At 38.7% G+C, this 13411-nt stretch overlaps 1 protein-coding gene and 1 long non-coding RNA gene across 2 annotated transcripts; one reads left to right on the forward strand and one right to left on the reverse strand.

Annotated features, from left to right (window-relative positions):
* Nucleotides 1-517: 517 nt before the first annotated feature.
* Nucleotides 518-1941, reverse strand: LOC126619762 (aspartyl protease family protein 2-like). The gene has a single exon (XM_050288172.1). It carries the CDS (start codon nucleotides 1883-1885, stop codon nucleotides 659-661), a length of 1227 nt encoding a protein of 408 aa, XP_050144129.1. The 5' UTR covers nucleotides 1886-1941; the 3' UTR covers nucleotides 518-658.
* A 9741-nt stretch (nucleotides 1942-11682) lies between these two features.
* On the forward strand, nucleotides 11683-12180 carry LOC126619854 (uncharacterized). The gene is made up of 2 exons (XR_007622172.1): nucleotides 11683-11957; nucleotides 12019-12180. It is a non-coding gene; the product is annotated as an uncharacterized LOC126619854 (long non-coding RNA).
* The last annotated feature ends 1231 nt before the right edge of the window (nucleotides 12181-13411 follow it).

A 13411-nucleotide genomic window follows, 5' to 3' on the forward strand; every position in this document is an offset into this window, starting at 1 on the left:
ATATATATGTTATGTATGTCACTACTAGAATTTTAGCTAGTGAATACCATTGCCATTGGTGTGGATTAGGAAGAATGGGCACCAACTTGGGTGGCAACTATCAATTGCCACCATGCAGCCACTGAATGGGAGTACATGGCCTATGTAAGGGTCTCTATTGTGACAAAAACGACCATTTCCACATAATTGGTATGCAAATGAATAGTACTAGTATCAGATATTCAATCTTTTTGTTTATTTATTATTAGAATAGAAATTGTTATTGACATTTCAAAAATCTCATTCTACCTTTCAAACTTTCTATGATTGGAAAAAAAATAACTTACAAGGAGTGTAAAGATTTTTGGAGTTAATAAGTATCGTGTCAGAGAAAAGATGAGTATTATGTCAGAGGAAAATCATTTTTGTATCGGTTTCCAAATTGCAAAATCACGTTTTAAGAAAAAGAGTCCATTGAGCGCCCTCTCAGTTGTCTAATCCCGTCTTATGATGAAATTTAAAGACTTTGAAACATATATTTGCTAGATTTTAGAAGATTTAGATATTAATCTCATTAATCTGGGAATTAATCAATACATCATGATAAGCTATTTACATTGAAAAAGGAGTTGTTAAAATAACAATCGCGACAGCTGCAGGTGTTCATTTCAAATCGTCACTATCCGGTTGTAAACGATAGTCCCGAGGTAGAGAGATCATAAAGAAATTTGTAGCCAATCTGGTCCAGCAACCCCACAAAGCTCGGTTTTCCCCCACCACGTTCATCCCCCGCCACCACCAACATGCAGGAGTAGTACCATTCGCCGAAATCCGGCACCTCTTGGAACGGTACTCCATTCAGAAGCTTTAGGTGGGCCACTCCGCCTTCAAATTCAAGAACCATTGAAGGCGTGAAAAAGGGGGTCACGTTCGCCATTGCTACCGGATCTGTGGTGTTGAAGCACAAGTCATATCCTGCAAGTGGCTCCACCGGGTCCAGCCCATACAATACTCTCACTAGATCGACCACTACTACGCGAAATGCGTCATAAGCCGGGGCTGGCAGCACAATTTGCGAGCTGGAAGTGTGGAGGACGAATCCGCTGCCGCCGCGAGATGGCGGCCAAAACAACTTTGGGTCTATTCCTTGGACTATATATCCTCCAACAATAATGCCGGTAAGATTTAAGTAATAGTAGTCTCTAATGGGTGCTCCTGCTGCTGCACGCTGCTCCCTCAATATTGTGGTGCTTTGAACACACATGGTACCGTTGGTGGGCATTGTGGCGTAGGGGCCGAAGGCCAATGACGGATCAAAGCCGTTGGCGGAGGCGACGGCAGAGGCAGTAGGTAGCTCGTGAAATGGAATGGTGAAAGCGAATTTTTCCAAAGTTGATTGGGTGAGGAAGTTGGAAGGGTGGCCTTGGCCAAGGCCAAGAACTCCAGTAACAGGAGTAGTGTTATTTTTTCCAGAGGAGGGGGAGTACTCATTGATGCAACCGAAAGGGACGAGGGCCTTACGGCCGTCAGACATGTCGGAGGCAAACAAATCAAAAACATAAAAACCATGAGCCGATTCGAATTGGAACCAACACCAATCAGAAGAAAATGACTGGTGGAGGGGTGGAATGCAAATGGAGTTGTTGTAGTACATGAGCTGGGAGGTTTCCGATTGGTTTGGATCATAACCATCGGGGATACTACAATCCAAGATAGTGAAGGGGCTCAATGTGTCCAACGTAAGGTATGCCGTCACCGTTGGCTGGAAGCCAACCGGAATCTCGGCAACAATCAGGTTATTTTTGTTTTTGAACAGGGGCACTTTAAGGCTTGTTGCCGGTTGAGGGCTTGCCAGCACAAGCAAGAGGATGGTTATCATCAGGTTGAGGGAATAAAAGGAAGACATCTTTGTTGTCTGTTGTTAAGGAATTCTGCAATCCAAGATGGTGAAGGGGCTCTTTGTTTTCTGGCAACACAACATAAAATTCTGGTGCCCCTTACGGGGACATTTATACCAACAGATGTCTGCCCAATTTTTCGGTTTCCCCTACTTTTTTCTTACAGAAATATTTCATTGCCTACTTATTCGGTATCCCAAACTTGAGTAATTAGCAAGCGTCCAAAGTAAATTGAAACAAGTATTTTCACTTTCAACTTTCTAAAAGGATACAAACCATATCATTAAGCAGGTGGTTGATATTGAAGAGAAAGAGTAGGCTTGGCTGTTTAGGTATGTAACAGCAAATGATGCATGTGCGATGCCGTAGCATTGAAAACCGTACGAAAATTTTATATATAGTCGTATTTATTTACAAAATATAATACTTAATGTGTACGTATATACTATTTATATACAAAAGATCTGATGTTGAAAGGTGATCAAATTGTGCTGTAAATCCTCAAAAAACTGTGTGCTTGTATCATGTGAGTTCTCCAGCTACCAAAAACTGTGTAAAGCATTTCAACAGATATAGTGTATCTGTGTATAAGATTGGGTTCTTTCCAGGCCTTTATAGGCCCTACTCAATACTGGACTGAGAACAACTAAATAACCTAGACTTGGATGACAAAATTGCAGTAAGAGAAACCCCCCAAAACTTGTTAAGGGTTATAAACATCTAAAAAGTCCGACCTATACAGCAACAACAAAGCCTTTTCCCATTAAGTGTGGTCGGCTATATAAATCCTAAAACGTCATTACGCTAGGTTATATAAGAAAAAAGTTGGACCAATAAAAAAATTAAAAATAAACCACTAATTTGAGAAGTTTCACCCAATCGGGTCCTAAACTGTGTCTACAAAACTTAAAGAAAACCTGAACTATCTCAAGATAACCTGAACTATGTCGAGATAACCTCATAGATTATTTAATTTAACTCTTTTAAAGAAAATATTTACAACGATGAAATGAAGTATCACGTAAAAGCTCTTTCCAGAAACTCAGATAACTCTGATGAATTCAGCTACTAACCACTCTTGTATCTTTCGGAAGTGGGAAGGGAAGTACTGCATGTTTTCACAGCCAGATGCACACACCACCATTAATTGAATTCCAAAACATTACAACTTATTTACATGTTTTCCATGTGCAATTCATTATTTTGAATCATGTCAGTCACCTGCAAATATCGTAAATCACCAGTCCCCTAATCTTCGTCATACAGCTCAACTCGTAGTTCAGTACTACCCGAACATTATACAAAGAAGTAATATTCAAGACTCAAAAACCGGAAATGAAAACCGGTAAGATTGAGTTTTAAAAGCTGAAATTGGACCTTGTTTAAGCAACTCCACAGTGGCGTTAATGCTTAATACTTGGATGATGAGCTGCAAAAACAGAAAAGAAAATACAAATTAAACTAAAACATAAAATTTAACACTAATCCAAGGATTTAAAATAGGGAACTTTAACGAAAAGCTCCCGGTACTGTTCACTTTAACGAAAAACCACATTTTTACACTAAAAAGTCAATCCTGGTACTATTCACTTTACCCTTTATTTTGTCCTTATCATTAAAACTCAAAGTTTTCAAGCCCTTTTCATTAGTTTTCCTTTTAAAATATCAAATATAAAGTCATTAGGATTGTGACCTTTGCATTGAGGAATATCTACTACATTATGAGCTCCCTCCTGATAGAGCCCACCCAGGGGGTTTTCCAGTGAGCCACTAACACCAAACCCAAATAATATCAGGAACAAAACCCTAATTAATACCAGGAACAAAACTCCAATGGCAAGGATATTACCTAAAAATAAACGATGATCGAAAGAGAGCAGTCAAATCTGACATGGACATCAATGTATACGAATCCATGGTTGAACTCGTTTCCTGACACACCGAGTGACGGAAATGAATCATCAAATTAAAATCTACATAGTTAGTTGCATTTGCCACTCTTAAATATCCACAATAAAAGTAAACATTTTTGGATCTATAAATTTTAATGATAATCCAATTCCACAAAAAATTTTGAATGCAAAAATGGTTGGGACGCCTAACAACGGAAGATTAAAAGCAAATTGTCAGTGCAGTAGATACAATACATAGCAAGGAAATGGGTAGAAAAATCATAACAAACATTCACACAAAAAGAATATGATCTATGAAAAAAATTGAAAGCAAGACGAGAGACGGACCTTTGAGGTCTGGAGAACCATGGGAAATCACATCTGAGTTGTCTGTCAGTCTTCCTCTCCAACTAACACGCAGCGCACCCATTCCCTGCCCTCAAAACCCCACACGCAGCGGACCTTTGAGGTTTGGGAAATCATAGCTGTTAGATTATAAGTAAAAAAAAAAAAAAAAAAAAAAAAGTTGACATATGATAGTTTGGTGGGTTCAGAATAATTTAAGCCAAACTTAAATCCTGGAAGGAATATAACCCAGAGATATATTTTCTCTCAAAGGCTTATTTTAGCCCATGATTGGAGATGATTTGGGATGGTTTTAAAGCTTGTATTTTAAGCTTTATCCCATGGAGTGACAGCCCCACCAGCAATCCTCGTTTTCAACCGACAAGGAATTTAAAATTAAACAAGAATCTGTTTTGACTATCTATAGAATGGAGTGACTATTCTTAAGCTATCTCCAACCAAAGGGTCCAGAGGATCAGAGGGCCGAAAATAGCTTGAAAACGATCTCCAATCGAGGGCCAGGCCAGAGGGCTCATGGGCCCCACCGGACAAAAAGGGCCATAGGGCCAACCGGCCTGCCCAAACCAGCCGGCCCCAAGCCAGGCTGAAAGTAAAAAAAAGAAACGGCTAGCTACTGACGTCAGCTAGCCGTTATTTTTTATGTTTTACAAAATTTGTTTTAAAAATTGTAAAAATTCTTTTTTTTTTCCTATAACTTCTAAACCATTAAGCATTACATAGCATTAAGTAACATGAAACAAATACAACTTAAACAACATGAACAAAGATTTAAAAAAAAAAAAACTTAAACAACTTAAACAACATAATATTATATAAAAAAAAACATTTAACAACATGAAACTTAAACAACATTTTTAAAAACATTTAACAACATAAAACTTAAACGCTTGCTCCATTCTATTTTTGGCCTAAATATGTGCAACAAGATCATGTTGTAGGTACTTGTTTGTGGCACGGGAACGTATCATTCTATAGCGCCTTATGTACTCGTTTATAGAGATACTACCAGATCTTGGATTGAAAGGCAAATTAGGCCCATCATATATTTTTACACAAGCCCTTCTTGACCTATTTGGATCGTCTTGGTCGTCATCGGACTCTCCATCAATATACCCATCTCACTCATCATCCACAATCATATTGTGTAATATGATGCAAGACATCATGATGGAGTCCCAATTTTCTCGACTCCACCATCTTGCTGGTTTGCTGATGATCTTCCACCGTGCTTGTAGAATATCGAAAGCTCTCTCAACATCTTTCCAGTATGCCTCTTGGTGTTAGGTAAACAACTTTTCGATGTTATTCTTAGGGTTTAGAATTGCTTGGACAAGTGTCGCTTACTTTGGGTAGATGTCATCTGCCAAGTAATACCACATATTATAATGACGACCGTTGATGTAATAGTCAAGTTAAGGTGCTTTACCTTCCGTCAGGCATTGAAGAGGGGTGAACGCCCAATAACTGTAATATCATTTTGGGATCTAGGGACTCCAAAGAAAGCATGCCAGATCCATGTGTCATACGAGGCAACTGCCTCTAACACAACAATTGGCTTTCTCGACCTTCTGTAGAAGCCTCCTTGCCATCCGGAGGGACATTTCTTCCAATCCTAATGCCTGCAATCTAATGACCCTATCATGCCCGGAAACTCACGGTCTTTAGCTTTGCGAATGAGCCGATCCATATCTTATTGATTTGGCTTGTGGAGGTACTCGTATTTGTTCACCTAAACAATTGTGACACAAAATTGTTCAAGAGTATCAAGGCATGTAGACTCAGACATACCATGGGTTTCATCCATCGAATCAGCTGGAGAGCCATTGGCCATCATTCTGAGTGTAACAATAACCTTCTGATGAGGTGAGAAACCAGGGTAGCCTGCTCTGTCCCGCTTCTGTCGAAAGTATGGATTGACCTGTTAGACATCACAAAGTAAAAGCTCGAAGACATGATGCCTCATCCAAAAGCGATGTCTGAAATCATCTTTTGTGTACACCGAGTTGGGGTTGAAGTAGTTCATCAAATTGGCATGCGTCATCGCTTTGTTTCCTGGTTTGTAAGAGCGACCAACAATAGAGCCGCCCCATTGAAGTTGTTGCGCAATTGGCTGACACACCATGGCCGCAACCATCGTTGTTGCTTTGTTTTGTGCATTGCGCCATGCTTCATCTTCTTCATCAGACTCTTCATCTTCTCGTCTCATATGAGCCCATTTTTCTTCCAATTTGGAATTGGATGAGACTCCTAGTTGGAATCCGAAGAGGATTCAAAGTTGGAATTCATTGCAAACTTAAATTGAAAGAGATTGAATTCAAAGTTGTGTGAATTATAACCCAATATCCACCCTATTTATAGCCAAAAAAAAAATCAAATCCAACGGCTAGCTAACGTCACTTAGCCATTGAATTTGAATTTAAGTTGTAGTTTTTAAATAATAAATTATGTTTGACCCTCGGTTGGAGACGGTTTTTTGTGACAGGGCTAAAACAAGCAATATGGCCCTTTGGCTCTCAGTTGGAGATGGTAAGAAATATGACCATGTACTGTTCATTAAAATATTAATTTTTTAGAGGACCAGAGAGCTAAAATGAGCTCTCTAGCCAGCCTTTGGTTGGAGATGGCCTTAATCTCCTCTTCCCAGCCTCCTTATTTTTTGCCTTTTTTTTTTCCGCAGGAGAATGATGTTCTTTCTTGTTAAAGTGTAATAATTCATGGTTTGAAAAGAGAATGGCTTCGGAAAATAGAATTAATTATGGGATTAAATTTGAATTCTATTGCTATGAATTTAGGTGCAGTATATTGAAGGGTCGGTAATAAAAATTATGTGTGTATATTGCGCAAAAAAATCATTCATGTCAAGGAATGTGTGCATAAGCTTTCAGACCTTCTTCGTGTGTGTACAAAGAAACTCTTGTTAAGCTAGCAAAACTGCCTTCTTAAGATATACGATTTAAGCTTTAAACTCTATGGATAATCGATAATTATGAAAAGTTACGTAATATGTGCATATATACATTAATGCGTTAAAGAAGAAATAAACATGAATGTGCTAAAGAAAAAAATGAGTGTCTGAACAACGTCATTTCAAATCAAGCCTGTTTCTTCTTCTTCTTCTTCTCCTTCTATTCCTTGTTTACATGTACCATACCTTATTCTCTTTAGTGTGATGTGATATATAGTGGCATAAATTGAGAGCCTAAAGTTTTGTAATAAGCGTATAAGTTCATACCTAAATAGCCAAGCCTACTATTTCTCCTTAATAGTAATAAAATTCACACTATTATTGCTTCTGTTCCAAACAATTCATTCTTTTCTACGTTTGCCTATTCTGTCCTCGTATACTACATCTAGTAATAATAATAACCCAACCATCCGCTTAGTGATACGGTTTGTCTCCTTTTCGGAACTCGAAATTGAATTATTTGTTTCAAGTCACTTTCTTGGGGGCTTGCTAATAACTCAAAGTGTGGGAGACCCAAGTATGCATGGGAAACCGAACACATGGGAAGACGGAGAGTACAATGAACTATTTTTCTGTTTAATTTTGTCATGAAAGTGCTGAGTTTTCATGTTATTGTCTATAAATTCTTCCTTAAGGGGCCGGGGTTCTCAGAATAGGAAGGTCCCACCCCTCCAGCTTTCTACTGCAGCTCAGTCCAATCACAAAAATAAAGTTCTCGTACTGTTTACCGAGGAGAATCTGAGATAAGGCCGCCCTGCATTTCGGCATCGATGTGTAGCTCCGTCATCATGCCGAAGTGCAAACAATCCCCATCCTAAGGTCTGACAATGATTTTTACTACGTCAGCATGACAGGAATTAGTGTGGCTGGATCAGTTCTTCCAATAGACCCGGCGTCGTTCGGTTATGACGGCATGGAAATTGCCATAGATTCGGGGTCGCCGTACACTATGTTCATTAGCCCAACGTATAAGATTGTGAAAGAGTCAATCATTACCTACTTTGAGGAGAAGCTGCAGCGGCATCCCTTGGTCAATAAGAGTAGGTCCCAGATGGACCTTTGCTATGACCTCAGAGAGGTCAAGAAGGCTGTTCGAGGATGGCTCTATCCGTGGCTTTTCACTTTAATGGCCGAGTAAATCTTGAGCTCACCGACTCTTTGATGTTCCATGCATTCCATGATGTTGGAGAGTACTGCTTAACGATCGACGAAGACAGAAGTCGGAGGGAACATCCTCAGTTCAATATGGATCGATCGATCCATTAATATCGTCTAGGCCAGGCTTCTATCCAGCTACTTCTACTTGCTCGTTTTATTTAGATATTTGAATTCTTTCAACAAACCTCTGGAGCAAAATATAGTTTGTTCGCAAAATATAGTTTCTTCACACCAACATCGTAGAAAAACCTACTGTTCAGTTGTTGGTATGCTCCGAGGATGTACCCTCCGAATTGTCTTCATCGATCGTTAAGCAGTACTCTCCAAGGTCATGGAATGTATGGAACATCAAAGATTCGGTGAGCTGAAGATTTACTCCGCCATCAAACTGAAAAGCCATGGACAGACATCCTCGAACAGCCTTTTTGCCCTCTCTGAGTGTTGATAGTTATCCCACATCTGTGAGAGACAAGGTTTGCTATGTGCTTATATGGTCTTTGGCTACTCCCTATATTGTCAATTGGTTTTATGGTGGAACCTCAATTTCATCATGGTATTAGAGCGGCTTGTCCTCATATGAAGCCAAACGGCCACACGCGCTCCACGTCATCCAGTTGTTATCCACGTGTAGGCTTGAAAATCCGCCACATGTGCGGGGGCATGTTGAGAGTTATCCCACATTGGTGAGGGACAAGGTTTGCTATGTGCTTATATATGGTCTTGGGCTACTCTCCATATTGCCAATCCATTTTATGGTGGAACCTCAATGTCATCACTGAGGTCATAGCAAAGGTCCATCTAGGACATGTTCTTGTTGACCAAGGGATGCAGCTACAACTCCTCAAAGTAGGTAATGATTGACTCTTTCATGATCTTATACACAGGGCTAATGAACATAGTGTACGGTGACCCCGAATCTATGGCAATTCCCATGCCGGCATAACTGAACAACGCCGGGTCTATTGGAAGAACTGATCCAGCCACACTAATTCATGTCATGTTGACGTAGTAAAAATCATTGTCAGACCCGATGATGGGGATTGTTTGCATGTCAGCATGATGACGGAGCTCGCATCGATGCCGAAATACAGGGCGGTCTCATCTCAGATTCTCTTCGACAAGTAGTACAAGAACTTCATTTGTGTGATTGCATTGAGCTGCAGTAGAAAGCTGGAGGGGTGGGACCTTCCTATTCCGAGAACCCCGGCCATGATATTGGGGTGGTGATCGTCGTCTGCAAAGTCCAGAATTTTGTTGAATAGGCCAAGGCCAAACGCAACCTTGATGGCTTCTCGATGTTCCACTACAACAGTGTTGAACGTGAAGAGGTCAAGGCCGTAAGAGTCGCAGGTGTACTGAACACCGACGTATCCTATGTCATACTCACAATAGGCTTCCTTAGGTTGAAGCTCGTATGGAATGCAGAGAGGCTGTTTGGAAGGCTTAGGGCAAAAGGTGGAGGATTTTTTTTGGATCGAAACTAGGGTAGGTGATATTGAGCAATCTGAACCCAAACAGGACCATTGCCCGTGTCTATGGCCAAATTGGCCTTCACCGGTGGGTTACCAAGGTAGACCTCCGTGTAGTAAAACCCAGAAAACTGTCTTTTCACGGTCAAGGTGAAGGGTTGGCATTGGAAAATAAGAAAGCTGAAAGTTAGAAGTATGAGAGTAGTGGATGTGGATGCCATGTTTCATGTTTGGTTGCTGCTTCTATAGCTACTGGTATATATACTAAAATTTTAAGGGATTTTGCTATAAAGCCCCCCAAATTTTATATCCAACCCAATTGAAGTTATTTTTTTTAAAAGGGCCCCAATTTGAAGTTTCTAGGGACTTTTGCTTAATATTTTCCCCAAATATAAAGTTGCTTATCTTTTTATTGCATGATGATAGATATTTTGTCCATTTCCCATATGGTATTGTGTGTATATGCATGTATCCCATCTGCAAACTTATATATGCATATCCCTTATTTAGATGGCTGTTTGTATGTGGTTCGCCATGCATCCTCTCTAAGTAATGCCTTTACTAGAAATATGAAATACCATCCATCTGTTTTGAATTTAGCTAGCTAATTAAAATGGCAAATGGCCAGCAAAGTAATTTGGACTTGCACTCTTAATTACGTTGAGGTTAATTTCAACTTACTTCTAAGCGGCCCTTTACCATAATGGTGAAGATGAATGTTGCCCTTGTACCACAGTGTGGATTCGAATCATGTCGATTCTATAATCTAACAAATTTATCGTTTGATAAAAAAATAAAATAAAAAATCAACTTACTCCTCCTTTACCTAATTCATACATATGAAGGAGAAATAGTCTTAGCATGCGATAGTGGTATTCCATAATCCGACTGCATTGGGTTAATAAGGGTTTTTTTTCCTCTCTAATATGTATGATTTTAAGACACCCATTTTTTAAGATTACGTGCTTGGGTGGAACTGCATATATTTTGCATTAGCATGCATATATAGCGCATTAGCTAGGATGTTTGCATTAGCATACCCATATACATATATACATACACAAGCAGTGGCGAAGCCAGGAACTGTTGAGAGGAGGGGCGAAATATAAAAGGGTAAGAGGCCACAGAAATGTAGGCAACTAAATCCTTTTAGATATATAGTAGACAATATTAATGTCGATCATAATTTATCAATACAAAAAAATTACAATTGTTATTGACAACGTTTCATGTTGTGAAAACGTTGCATAATATGGTCATTATCAATAAAAGCAAACATATATTTCTCAATTTAAACAATCATGCGACTTCAACCGTTGATCTCTCATTTTGTTACGCAATGGTGTTTTCACAATAGTTATAGTAGAAAATGCTTTCCACTAAAGCGGTTGCAACCGGTAACACCAAAGCTAACGTAAAAAGCTTATACACTAACTTATAGTTTTCACAACTCTCAAAATTCACAAAAAATATCACTAATTTTTTTAATGATGAAAAATTACTATGCATCTTCATAATTACTTAGGCTCGAAATAAATTTATTTTTGAGGGTCGTCCAATCTATTTTCATCATCTTTGCATGTCTATTAATTCGGCGATTGTTCATGGTGGGAACTTTATTCCTGGTTATTCTCAGGGTTTTGACACTCGGATCATTTCTTCTTTGGGGATCCAACCTATCCCTTGCAAGGCTCCTACTATTCTTCCTGTCCTTTGGTCTCCTCTTTGGTTTCCTTGGGTTAAGCTTAATACAGATGGTTTGTCTAAAGGAAATCCCGGTCCTGCTACATGTGGAGGAGTTTTCAGGAATTGCCATGGTCGTTTTCTCGGAGGTTTCTGTCAACGGATTGGTCATTGCAACTCTTTTTTTGCAGAGTTATCAGCAATTATTATTGGTATTGAGTTTGCTTATCAGCGGGGTTGGCACTGTCTTTGGTTGGAAAGTGATAGGTTATTTCTGCTCTTCAATCATCTGATTTTGATCCTCCTTGGCCTCTTCATACGCAATGGTCTATTTGTTTGGATCGCATTCGGAAAATGACTTTCTACGCATCTCACATATATCGAGAAGGAAATCTTGTTGCGGACAATTTTGCTAACATGGGCTTGTCTTCTCCATCTTTAACATGGCATGATTCTCCTCTGATGGCGGTTCGTGCTACTCTGTTTTCTAACTATGTTGGCTTGCCTGGTTACCGCTTCTCAAATTAATGTGCATGTCGGCATCCAGGTTTGTCTCACTTTCCTTTTTTTTCTCCTATCTTTATGGTGTTGTTTGACTTGTTTTGTAGGTTTAGACCTTCATGTTTGGTTCTAGAGGGGTTAGGTTTCATGTCCCCCCCCCTCTTTTCTTTGTATCATTCTCATTTTTTGTTTCTAGAAGGGTAAGGTTTATGTCCCCCCTTCTTTCTAGTGTATTCCTTTTTGTTGTCTCTGTTTTTTGGAGGGGTAAGGTTTATGTCCCCCCCTGACTAAGTGTAACTTGTTTTTTCGTTATCAATAAAATTACCCTCGTACCGTCGAGGTTTTCCAAAAAAAAAAAAAAAAAAAAAAAAAAATCTTCATAATTACTTATGAGGTGAAATCTAGTTTCACCACATTACCAAGTCCCAAAAGATACAAGTTTAGTTAGCCACATGGGTTTAATTTTAAACTAGAATGCTATCTAGTTCTTCATATTCTCATCAATCTCGGCTTCTCCGGAAAGCTTAGCTTCCCTCCATTTTCCCTAAAAATAATCATTGAAAATTTGTAACTTTCTTTTTGCTCGTCGATTTGACAAAAGGTATTCGCCTACAAATTTAGTGAGTTGAGCCAAACAAGTTTAGGTAAAGGATTTGGACATGCAATCAAGTTTGGAATTTTATTTTTTTTAATTCGGGATTTTATAAAAACAAGACTTTAATCATGTTTCAAGTGTTCATGACTTCAATCGTGTCATTTGGAGGTTCAATCAAGATGAAGGAGCCAACTTGGAAGAACTCAGATAAGCTATCAAAGCTTTTGAATCTGGGCAGTGGCTTGGCTTGAAGGGGGAATTTGGGCAATGGTTTGAAGGTTGGCTTGAAGGCTAAAACTTGTAGTATAAACAGTTCAAGTAAGGTCGTTTTATATAGGAAGTGAATGAATAATTTGTGTTTAAACTAATTCTCAATTAATTAATTGAAACAAGATTTTTTAAAAGGTTGATTTTGTGACTTAAAATATTAAAAACGAATTTAAAATAAAGACAATTAATAAATCAACTAGAAACCAATTTAAAGAAACTCTAGGGTTCCGCCGTCACCTTAACAATCCTACACAGTTCTTCTAATTACTTAAAAATTACCCATTCATATTTTGAATGTTAGGTTTTCCTACTATATATCTTACTTGGAACCTCCAACATAGAATGTATATCTAACATGCAACTCGTTCGGACGTTCGGATCAAATATGAACATGAAAGACCCATTAAGTTTTATGAAAACTCTTGAAAAATCATGCAATACTTAAGACGTGGTGTTCATCTTAAGTGAAATTACAATTATTAACAACAAGAAGCCAACGCCAATTTCAAGGAACCTTCCGACCAAAATTGCATCTAATTACTTTTCTAAATATCTTAATAGTCGTGAATCACTCAGACACTTAGATAGTTTAAAACGGTAATTAATAATTTAAAACATGCATGCATAATATCATA

Source organism: Malus sylvestris, chromosome 4, assembly GCF_916048215.2.
Source record: "Malus sylvestris chromosome 4, drMalSylv7.2, whole genome shotgun sequence".
NCBI classification, from domain to species: Eukaryota; Viridiplantae; Streptophyta; class Magnoliopsida; order Rosales; family Rosaceae; genus Malus; species Malus sylvestris.

Excerpts from the sequence above, each read along its gene's own strand:
- LOC126619762 (XM_050288172.1), bottom strand. The coding sequence starts at position 1,885 with ATGTCTTCCTTTTATTCCCTCAACCTGATGATAACCATCCTCTTGCTT.